General features: G+C 44.9%; 1 protein-coding gene across 1 annotated transcript; it reads left to right on the top strand.

Moving 5' to 3' along the window:
- The first annotated feature begins 294 nt into the window (after positions 1 to 294).
- LOC143272784 (uncharacterized) lies at positions 295 to 7919 on the top strand. Its single transcript, XM_076568741.1, has 8 exons — positions 295 to 325; positions 1534 to 1615; positions 3642 to 3783; positions 4889 to 4996; positions 5221 to 5302; positions 6124 to 6175; positions 6616 to 6691; positions 7763 to 7919. Exons 2-7 carry the CDS (start codon positions 1549 to 1551, stop codon positions 6654 to 6656), a joined length of 492 nt encoding a protein of 163 aa, XP_076424856.1. The 5' UTR covers positions 295 to 325; positions 1534 to 1548; the 3' UTR covers positions 6657 to 6691; positions 7763 to 7919.
- Positions 7920 to 12129: the final 4210 nt, after the last annotated feature.

Raw genomic sequence — 12129 nt, forward strand, 5'->3', positions numbered from 1 at the left:
GCCTAGGCAAACACTATGAGCTTTCCCACCAGAACATTCTCCTATTCACCCATTCTGGGTCTTCCTCCCAGCTCACACTGAACCCATCACTTCAGGGCAGCCTCAAGTTCTACAACTCTGGGTCTTAGTGTTGACACAAGGTCATCACTATTCATCACTGCCACTCAAGCATGCTCTTGGCTAACCTTAGGTATTTTCTTTGGAGTCTCCATAACATCCTGAATGAGGACTTGCTTCTAATCCTGTGACCACTATATAAGGGCCACAGCATCCCAGGAGACAGTGCAGAGAAACAAGTATTTTGTGTGCATCCTCCTCCAAACCAGTAAGTAGCACCAGAATGTAAATCCCCACATGAGGTTCTTCGGGAAGCTTTGGAGCAAGAAGCAGAGGAAAGTTGCTGTTTGTGCTAGGGAAGTTTTGACTCTAAGAGATTTGAAGACATAGATGATACTGTGTCTGACTAATGACATGATTCTGTTGACTAATCAGGTTTTATTCATCAATGCCTTGTTTCAGTGTGTGGAGAAAGGCTTCTTCCTGGAATCTAGGCTCAAAAGTGCCACAAGCCATAGCTGTTTCACTAAGGACAGTGTGGCCCCAAGCTTGGTAGAGCCTGGAGGTGGGAGCCTTGATCTGTTCTCTGGGGAGGGGTCTGAAGCTGGCTTCATGGAAGGGGTGAAGTTTCCCTGAAGCAAGAGAACAGATTTAGGGAACAAATCAAGGAGGAAATATGTCTCAAGCTGAGAAGGCAGCAAGCACAAAGGACCTGAGTATAAAGAGCCTGGGTCAGCTTGTCTTTCCAAGGCCCGCCTCTCCACACCGTTGCTGGGTCTCTAAAGTTTCTCTCCCTCACAACCTTGCCAGCTCATCTCCAGAACAAACCTAATGATCTTCTCAGTTATTGTTGTATGTAGTTGTGTCTGTTGATTTTTAAATTCACTATTAGTGGGTTCACTGTGTCATTTCCCTACATCCTTAGTTTCCATCCCTCTCCCTCCCCTGCTGTCCTCCCTCATCCCCACCCTGTGCTAATCTCTACCTCCTTCCATTTACCTCCTGTCACAAGCATTCTTTGTTCTTTGTCTCCTCCCCCCTCTTCTCTTCCTTAGGATTTCTTCTTCTCTCACGGTTTCCTTATCTTATGAGCTCACACATGTTCAACACATTCAAATGCATACATATATACACAACACACACATATACGTATATATTTAAATCTCATTTGTACAAGACATATAATGTGGTATTTTGCCATTCTGAATCTGGGTTATCTTGTTTAGCAAAATGACTTCCAGTTCCATTCATTTCCCCAAAATGTCATGATTTCATTTTTTTTTTTGGCTGAATAAAATACCCTTGTGCACTTGCCATCAATTTCTTTATCCACTGGCAATGGTGGCCATCTCTGCTGGTTCCATTTCTTACCTATTGTGAACAGAAGCACCTGTGTCTTGTTCGAAGGTCAAGTGTGAGAGTGACAGGTGCTCACTGTGGATTCTTATTTCCTTTTCTTCCTCTATGACAATACAGGCATCAGGACCAAAGATGTTCCAACTTGGGAGCCTTGTTGTCCTTTGTGGCCTGCTCACTGGGACCTCAGCACAAAATTCCGGTAATATTGGCACTAACCTGAATATTTTGGACATTCTGAATTCTGTCTCTGGAAATGAGTCAGTAAAGTTTCCACCAGCTAGTTCCAGGAGTGACCTAATAAACACTGTACCTGCAATAGCAGAGTGCTGGGAGGGGGCAGTGTTATCTGTTATTGGTGGCTTACAGAGAAATGTGCAGCCTTTCAATTCCTATCAGTCACTTATATTTTTAGACAATGCAATTGCAATAAGCAATGCGTTGACATCATATCCTAATAAAGTCTTGCCAATATATGCACAGGATAAATTCTTCAAAGTGCGATTTTAAAAATTTCTAAAGTTTGTATTTTAAATTATTTAAAGTGTTGACAAATATTCCCCTATTCACTTTCTCTGGCAGTTTGAGGGACCCTGTCTCCCACACTGCTCTCTTGCACTAACCTGGACACCTCTAACTGGTTTGCCATTATCAGAGATGAGAGAACGTGACTCATCTCAATTTGTATTTCTCTAAGTATTACCATCCTCTCATTTCTCATATCTTTACTTGGTTTACATAATTTAAAGTGTTGTGTCAAAATTATTGTGACAAGACAGAGCCAAGATGCAGTATTGAAATTATATGTTTTGTTAAAACTGTTTTTAAGATTTTATTTTTATTCATGTGTATAGATCTCTGTGTGCACATCTGTGTGTGCACTCACAGAAGCCAAAAGAGGGTGTCAGATCCTCTGGAGTTACAGATGGTTATGAACTGTTCATTAGGGTGCTGGGTCCTGACCTCTAGTTTTCTTCAAGAGAAGCAAACACTGTTGAGACAACTCTGAGTCTCAACACTGAATTGAAATCACAGATAGTATATGATCATACATGAAGTCCTTACTTTAAAAAAAATTCAAGCCCACTTGTATAATTTATGTATGTATGTATGTATGTATGTATGTATGTATGTATGTATGTATGTATTAACAACAGCCTAATTGAAGATGTGAAACCTTTACACAGCACTAAAACATAGTTAATACAGGACAGGAAAGCAGTCTACAGAAACAAAGACTAGTCCTCACAGGTGTATTAAATTACTTTAAGTAATTTTAAAATTATTCAACCTACAGCTAAACAGTTTTATTATTTAAATAATTTCAAATAAATAAATAAAGTTAAACAAATAAAGCTGAAGGATGAACTGAAACATCACTGAAAAAGTGAGATAAAACAGTTATGACATCACAATTCTCATTTAACTGCTTTACACCCAAAGAAATGAAACATGTTACAAACTTTTGAGAAATTAAAAGGCAAAATTGTTTCATGCTCAATATTTTAACATATCACTGAAAGTCATGGCTCATTTTAAAAAGAAGCATTTTGTTGTTGCCGTTGTTGTTGATTCAATTCTGATTTATCTCTGATTAATAATTTCTTTGTTTCACAGGAGAGACATTTTCTACATAAACATCCCTTATACTTCACACATGCAGTCTGGTACATGACACCTATTCTAGGCATTTCCCGGTTGTTCTCTGAGATCTTCTGTTAGGACACTCTCCTGCTCCAATGTCATTTTCTCTGGGCCAGATTCCAAGCTGTCATGTTGGGACTCCTATTTCCCATGTTCACTGGTTGGAGCAATATTTGCCCTCTATGTTTTTTTCCTGGTTCTAGATTTTTCCATTTCTTGGTTTATTTTTCAAACTCTCATAACAATCTCATTAAGAGCAACAGATCCTCAAGTCACTCCTGAAAACAGACATACACAATCCACATCTATTGCTTGGACAACTGATCAACTGTTTTTGATAAGTGATCAATATTAATATGAAGTCAGCCTAGAAACAGTGCATGGACCCAGCTGTGTGGACACATTTCCTAATCTTGGGAGTGTCAGGTTCCTCTTCTGTACAATGGAGATGGTGGCAATCCTTTCTCACTGAGCTGTGGCAGAGACTGAATGAAACAGCTCAGGGAAACTGACTTCTCTGAGACCAGGAGGATGGGAGCTCATTCCCTAGTGGTGCAGACACTGATCGATGACTGTTTTGACAGAATTCATTCAGAAGCTGAAAGTGCAGGAATTCACTCAGGATCCTGCATTACAGCACAGGAATATCAAGGCCAAACTTTCAATACCTTCGAACCCGCGTGATTTCAAAAGATTTAACTTCTCTTTATTTATGAATAATAGGAGGTGAGTTGGTGATTCTTTGCTCCCCAAAAAGGAACTACCCATGTGGGGAGGCAAGTTGTATGTCAAAGACCCGTGGATAAGCCTTGTCTTCTCCACAGAGCTGTGGAGTTCTGAGACAAGGCACATTAGTGCTTGAGCAAGTTTGAGGCAGAGCTACAGGTCCAGTTTGGACAGTTCACACATCTGTTTTCCCACAGTCTGTAATTTCAGGCTCAAGGTGAACATTCCATTTATCCCCATCTCCACCTGCATAGTGGTACCTAAAGCCTTTCTCTAAGAATAACAGTTTCTTTCTTTTTTCATGATGCAATAGTTTTTTTTTATTTTATAATTTAATTTAATTTTACATATCAGCCATGGATTCCCTTGCTCTCCCCCCTCCCACCCGCCTTCCCCCAGCGCACCCCCCATTCCCATCTCCTCCAGGGCAAAGACTCCCCTGAGGATTGAGTTCAACCTGGTAGATTCAGTCCAAGCAGGTCCAGTCCCCTCCTCCCAGGCTGAGCCAAGCGTCCCTGTATAAGCCCCAGGTTTCAAACAGCCAACTCATGCACTGAGTACAGGACCCAGTCCCACTACCTAGATGCCTCCCAAACAGATCAAGCTAATCAACTGTCTCACTTATCCAGAGGGCCTGATTCTATTGGAAGCTCCTCAGCTATTGATTCATAGTTCATGTGTTTCCATTCGTTTAGCTATTTGTCCCTGTGCTTTATCCAACCTTGGTCTCAACAATTCTCGCTCATACAAACCCTCCTCTTTCTCGCCAATTGGTCTCCTGAAGCTCCACTTGTGGCCAGACCCCAGGTGAATAACACTTTCTTTCTTCAAATTTAGCCAGAAGTAAAAGTTCAAGTTCCTTCGAGGAACAGGAACCTGGAATCCACACCCCATTAGTCCCAAGCAGTGGCTTCTAGAGTTTTGAGTCACACAGTCCTGGGTTCAAGTTCTGGCTCTACTGCCATCTGTTTCCCTTGCTGTGGACTGTCCTTGAGAGTGTAGAGTCTCACATTTCTGAACAGGACATAGTGAGGACACGAGGGTTATGAGGAGACTTCAAATATTGCAGGAGGGATGACTAGAGTGCACTTGTGGTTTGTCACAGGGATATATTCAGTGGACAGAGAAAGAGGGACTTGCAAGCTGGCCTGTCTTCCAACGACAACGGCACAGAGATGAAGATGCCCCTGATGGTGGATTCTTCTGTGTATCTGTGAGTATATGTCACTTGGATTTAGATTGTGCGGTGACCTGGCACTAAAGAAACAGATACTTAGGAATGAAATGTTCAGATGCTCAGTGAAGGTCCATAGTGACATGTGGGAACTGGGCAACAATAATGAGACCATAGAGCAGAGTTGTGGGTCACCTGACCTTCAGAGAACTCTTAGCCATGTTGAAATATAAACTAAGCTTTGTAAGTCCCTCCTTTTGCAGACAAAATGCCACGATGGACAGCGTTATGGTCAGAGAATCTACCTCCTTGACAAAGAGAGTGTCTCTTCCGATGGAAAAGCAAGTGAGTCCTCCAGCAGCTCTTGGTACCTAGAGCCTGATACGGGCAAGAGAGGTGTCTGTAGGTGTGGCTGTGTGCTCAGAACACTGTCTCCTGTGAGGTGCAGATTTCTATTTGGGAGGTCTGTGGGCACCTACTCCTCCTCCATAGCTGGGCTGCAGAGAGAGGAGGCAGAAATCACAGATGATGCCTTGAGCTGTTAACACATCCATCACCACCTGTGCCCTTTAAGCTAATGTTTCATGTAATCAACACACTTTTATTAAAATGACTGTTGCCGGGCGGTGGTGGCGCACGCCTTTAATCCCAGCACTCGGGAGGCAGAGCCAGGCAGATCTCTGTGAGTTCGAGGCCAGCCTGGACTACCAAATGAGTCCCAGGAAAGGCGCAAAGCTGCACAGAGAAACCCTGTCTTGAAAAAACAAAAAAAAAAAAAAAAAAGACTGTTGAAGCACCTGTGAATGAGAAGCTAGAGGAAACTGGGAATTGGGGCTCCCCAAAGGCTTAAGCCTTCTGGGGGGCTTGAATTTCCAGGGTTCAGGAATTCAAGGTTTAAGGAGTCTGTGGTGTTAAGGTTCTAGATTCTAGATCTCCAGATCCTGAACTTCTGACATCCTGAGGTGGTGGGTACTCAGCAGCCTGGGACAGCTATGATTCCAGCTCCCACAATTCCATAGTTCCAGGTTTCTAAGGTTAACTGTTCTTAGGTCCTGGAAATGAGCCCCTCTGTCTGGGGAGGGTGGAAAGTGTGTTGTCAGCAAAGTCTCATCTGTTTTCCGTTCCCCTCCCCCTCCTCCTCCTTCCACCTTCTCTCTGCCTCTCAGATATTTGAAATGAGTGATGCTCCTCTCAAACTGCTGACTCAGGACATCCTCAGTAAGTCATACCCTGGGGACTGGAAAGCCTTCCATGGACCAAGAAAACAGCTGTGGCAGGGACCCAGTCAGGGACCTTGCATCCTGACCAAGGTGGCCTCTTAGTTTCTCCTCTCCTCCCTGGAGGCCTCTTTTGAGCCTTTTGCTCCCCATGATTGACAAGGTAGCTGGGGAGACAGACCCTGGAGGGGACCCTTCTATGGAAATATCCCTTTACATGGTGCTTCTGTGTCTTGCACACGCTACCTCATTGGATCCTCAAGAGAGTCTGTATGGCGGCCCACTGTCCTTGCTCACCTTCAGGTGAACAGTGACACACTTGAGGTCACACAGTTGTCACAGTGACAGGCTCTGTGAGGTGATGAAGGTAACGAGTTGGGTAGGCTTCTGTTCAGTTTTCCATGGCAAAGACTGAGACTGATCTTGACCTGGTTCCTTCAGCTGATCTACTGATGGAAGAAAACCAGTCTATCTCAAGATAAAGGAGCAGAAGGAGGAATATCATGACACCCTGCTGGTATAGTGTCCTTGTTACTTTTCTATTGCTGTGACAGAACAACATGACCGAGGGAAATTATAAAATAAAACACTTAATATGGGGCTGGAGAGATGGCTCAGAGGTTAAGAGCACTGACTGCTCTCCCAGAGGTCCTGAGTTCAATTCCCAGCAACCACATGGTGGCTCACAACCATCTGTAATGAGATATGGTGCCCTCTTCTGGCCTGCAGTCATACACGCTGCATACATAATAAATAAATGAATTTAAAAAAAAAAAAAAAAAAAACACTTAATATGGGTCTCACAGTTCCAGAGGGTTAGACCATCATGATGAGGAGCATGGCAGAAGGCAGGCAGATCTGGCACTGGAGCAGTAGCTGAGAGCTTATATCTGGAGATACAACTACCAGACAGTGAGATTGGAAAGAACATGGCTTTTGAAACCTCAGATCCCATCCCTAGTGACACATATCCACTCACAAAACCACTCCTCCTAATCCTTCCCAAACAGTTTTCTAACCAGGGACCAAGTATTCAAACACATGAGCCTATGGTGGCAGTTCTCATTAAACCCCACAGTGGACTCTCTACCCTGTACACTGCAGACCATCAGGAAGCCAAGGCCAGACTTAGGTTTCTGACACAAGACAAGAGAAAGTGAGACCTGATCCTGACTCCAGGATGAACTCTGATTTTGAGTACTCCCTGGATCATGACCCCAGACTGAGCTGGGCTCTTTGATTCTCAAACATTTTACACAGGGTTAGTGACTGAGCTCTAACTTTGTGCACAGACACTTGACTGTGTGCTGAACTTTCACCCTGACTTGGACATGGACTCCCCTCTATCTTTTCCCATCTTTCACTGCTCCAGAAGAAGGGAAGAGGAGGGGTCAGGCACAGGAGCCAGAACTAGACCACAGATCCACAGCTGCCTCTCTTTTCTCCACAGCCTCAGCCATATTGGGCATTGGGCAATGAGTGAAGACAGCAGGGCCAGGCCAGTTCGTGTCCAATCATTGTGTGTGAAAGCCAGCTCCCACTGTGGCTGTGACAGCCAGTGTTCTGAAGCCCTGTGTTCTCATTCCAGGTTGGTGTCCAATGGCTCCATCTGACTCCACATGGCATCTTCCTCTCATAATTTCTTCTGTGAGACACACAAACTGTGCCTGAGCCCAGACTCTCTTCTTCCCTCAGTGGTCTCCACACCTGTTATCACTACCACAGAAATAAAAGCCCACTACATCCTCATGAATGTCTTGTCACAGTTCTTACATTAGGATTGTTGGCAGGGTGTGGGCTATGTGTGAGGTGAAATGGTAACTGAGTGACAGGGACAGATCCAGAGCTGGAAGGACCATAAGGGCATACCTTACAGCTCTCCTTTATGCATAGAGTTGTGGAAGCCTGGAGAGAGTGGCCACACAGCACCTGTGTGACTGTGGCAGAACCCCAAACCATCCAGCTGCAATTGTTCAAAATGTGTCTTGAGCACCTACTATGCACCAGATAGGCAGTGGGATGGGGTCATGCTGGAAAACAACCTCACTCAGACTTTTGCCATGTCTCTTCAATGGTCCTAAGGACTGGTGCAGAATGAGGACCACCCTGTTTGAAGAGATGAAGGAGCACAGACAGACAGGCTCATGTGGCTGTGCCCTTTCCTGCCTGTCTCTTCCCCAGGGGCAGTTTGATCCCTTATCCTCTCCAGTCTCACTTAGCCCTCCCTGCCTGGGACAGCATATAAGATGCTAACAGAGATTGGAGAAAAGGGGACCCGACATTGCAGACCATCAACCCTCCATGTGTTCCCCTCCGGATCTTCTGCTTAGCATGCCTCTAGAGGGCCAAGGCAAAAATGTCTACGTGTCCCAAGGTCATGCTTTATGGCATGCACATATCCCTGCTAAAATCATTAAGCTGTAACTTATTGGGAAACCTATATATTTAGATTTAAATTATATATATGTTCTCAAAGTTACAAATACATCTAACAGATTTTATTCCCCCAGTCCTCAAACACCTGTAGAGATCTGAGAAAATGGCATTTAATATAAAAGCTTTTTATGATAAAGAGACATGTCAGTTCCTGGCAGCATCCTATATCTTCTCCAAGATGAACTTGAGAGCTTATGGCAAGGCTGGCCATGCAGCAAAAAGCTGAGATCCTGTCAAGACTGTGAATAAGAGGAACAATAGGGATTGATTGTCCTCTCTGCCAAGACAGGTAGGATGACTTCCCCAAATTTCTACTTCATGGGAAAAAATCTGTCAGATCTTCTGGGCTTATCATGTCAACAACTGCTGCCTTTGGGGCTTTTGTCCCCCAGCCACCAAGGAGAGACTTGGAATTGCTGCCTAGGTAGCTGGGAAGCTGTCTCATTTCTTCTTAAATTTATTGTTCTCAGATCTGATGATGTGTGATGACTAGGGTATTACTTCAACAGCCCCCGACTTCATGGTACAGGATAGACTGGTTTCAGATAAAACTCCAGAGGTTCAGTTTTTAATACTGATAAATGCAGCTTTGATAATCTGATAGAACACTGACTACAAAGAGTTTTGAAGAGTCCTTAAATTTCTATGGATTTTTCACACTTTTGCTGTGATGTAAATCCATTCCAGCTGCCTTACAGATGCCTACAGGTTCCTGGGAAAGGTTCTGTTACTGTATCAAGAAACCTGGTCTGATGAAAACTTAACAGTCTCCAGAGCCCATTTTGACCTCACCCATTTTTGAGCATATTTATCAGTTTCCCTCCTCATGCCTGGGTCAAAGGGCTCTCCAGATATGCCAGCCCCTGCACCAGCCGGCACCAGCCCTAAGGATGCCAACTGGGATGGATGCACCCCCACCTCCAGAGAAATGGCAGATGGGATGGCTCCTACACTCCTGAAGAACACAGCATCCTTCAATTCACTGCTGGTTCCATCTCTCCAGGTTCAGGCAGGCACAGGACCAACAACAGGAACATGGTTCTCCAAGATTTCACAATGAAGAACATACCTGCTCTCATGTCTCACTCATTCACTCTTGCCTCTTCTGTATAACCAGGGCACTTCTCTGTTCTGTTCTTTCTGATTGTTATCACTCTTCCCATGGCTAGCCCAGCTCCTAAGGCCAATGACAACAATCTACTTTTTCTCCTAGCAACCTCAAGGAACACCGCCTGAGGTCTCCACATCAGAGATTTCCAGGCTGACAGCTAACTATGCTTCCTCACTCCTGCCTCCTGTTTGTTGTGACTCCAGGCTTCCCCCTCCCACTTGGCCTCTTGTCAGCTTGAAGTAGCCTGGAGAATGAAGCACCCTTGCTACCTCACTGCTCCCATAACTCCCCTCTTTTTATAAAAACGGAGGAATGTTAACATTCTGACCCATCCCCTTGGTCCTGCCCCTTGGGGGCTGCCTGCAACCTGATGTAAAAGCCTCATTTTAAGGAAAAACTCTGCCCCTTCCTCTCTCTCTTCTGCCTTTTTCCCCTTCCCTGCCATGAGGTGTGCACACCTCTGCTTTCCTTCTCCTCTCTTTCTCTTCCTCTCTCTCTCTTTCTCTCTCTTTCTATCTTTCTAATGAACTCTCTCCATGTGGATGCAGAGCCTGGGTTAGAGTGACTGTGTCTCATGTGAGTGACTGTGTCTTGGCCTCCACTGCATCAGCCCAGCATGCCAGCATGTTTCCCTGCACAAGCAGGATACTCTTGGGGGTCCACACACACAATAATTCATAACAGGAGCTACTTTGGTATTTGATATCAAATTATATAACAGATCCATAGTAATCAAAACAGCATGAAGCTGGCACACACACACACACACACACACACACACACACACACACACACACACAAAACAGACACATAGACCAGGGGAACAAAGGGAATGTAGAACTCAGAAATAAACCCACAGTTACAGCTACCCAATCTCTCACAAAAGGTGTCAAAAATTACACATTGGAAAAACAACAGAAAGACAAAATGAAAAAGAGAGAAAACAGGCCGGAGGGGAAAATCATCCTTTCTATCTAATAGTGCTGGAAACGCTGGAGATCCATGTGGAGAAGAATGAAACTGGATCCCCTTCTCTCACCCTGCACAAAAATCTATCCAAAGTAAATCAAGTACCTTAAAGTGAGGACATGAAACTGTGAAACCACTAAAGTGAAGCCTGGCAAACACTTCCAGATACGGGCCTAGACAAGGACGTTATGTAGAAATTACAAATGGGGTTACAGAGAATTAATAAGCTTCTGCAAACAAAAGATGCCATCTCCATTCCCACAGCCCAGACCTCTTTGCTCTTCCCACTGCACTTTCCTCACATAGGACAACTGGTAGTCACTTCATTCATTGTTGCTTTCATCTTATTTGATTGCCTTGAGGAGGTAGAGTGTCTCTTCTCAGAACCAGGCCTGGTGCCTGCCACAGGGTTGGCTCATGGGCTGTGGTGCTCCAGTGCCCACATAGAAGCCGGGCATGGTAGCATGTGCCCATAATCTTAGCAGTGGGCAGGTGGAGGCAGTAGATCCTTGAAGACTGCTCTCCAAACAGTCTTGCTGAATCAGTGACAAAGCTCCAGGTTCAGGGAGAGACGATCTTAGAACACAAGGTAGAGAAGAGTGGAAGATACTACCCATCAGTCTCTGGCCTTCTCAGACATACAGGTGGATGCACAAAGAAGATTATGTGCACCTACACAGAGAGAGAGAGAGAGAGAAGGAGGGAGGGAGGGAGGGAGGGAGGGAGGGAGGGAGGGAGGGAGGGAGGGAGGGAGAGAGGGAGAGGGAGAGGGAGAGGGAGAGGGAGAGGGAGAGAGAGAGAGAGAGAGAGAGAGAGAGAGAGAGAGAGAGAGAGAGAGAGAGAGAGAGAGAGAGAGAATTAATCAATTTTATCCTAGTCAAACTGCTAGGAAGCCAACCTCCCTAGGCAAATTTTTGGCATTAGGTCAAAGGGCATCCTTAGGGAGTCCAGAATAATTCTGGTACCAGGAGCCACATTTTAAACTATGGTGTTTTTTTTTTTTAAGATAAACTAAAGTAGTCATCATATTTTCACAATGCCACCCCTCCTTAAAAAACAAAATAAGAATAAAATGCCGGTGCTGAAGAAAGCTACTCAGAATGCTGGAGAAGTTTGCCTGTGTTCGGTCAACTGTTCTCCAGGTGTGCCAGCCTCTGAAGGAGCTGGCATCTTGGGCAGTTCTGGAGAAGGGAGAGCCCACTTAGGCAGCAGTCTGGTCAGGGCCTGGCTGGAAGCTTGAGTTGATTTCTCTGCCTCCCAGTTCTTTCACTCATGTAAGGTGGAGTGGTACAGAGAGCCGACTAGGTGAGAGGCTTGAGCCTTACCATAACAGCAGCGCCCTCTAGGGAATCACTTATGAAAAAACATCCACACCATCTTCTCTTAGAGCAACCAGAATGCAATGTTACACTGGTCAGCCAACTTGTGGTCTTCCTATG

This window comes from Peromyscus maniculatus, chromosome 4, assembly GCF_049852395.1.
Source record: "Peromyscus maniculatus bairdii isolate BWxNUB_F1_BW_parent chromosome 4, HU_Pman_BW_mat_3.1, whole genome shotgun sequence".
Classification (NCBI taxonomy): Eukaryota; Metazoa; Chordata; class Mammalia; order Rodentia; family Cricetidae; genus Peromyscus; species Peromyscus maniculatus.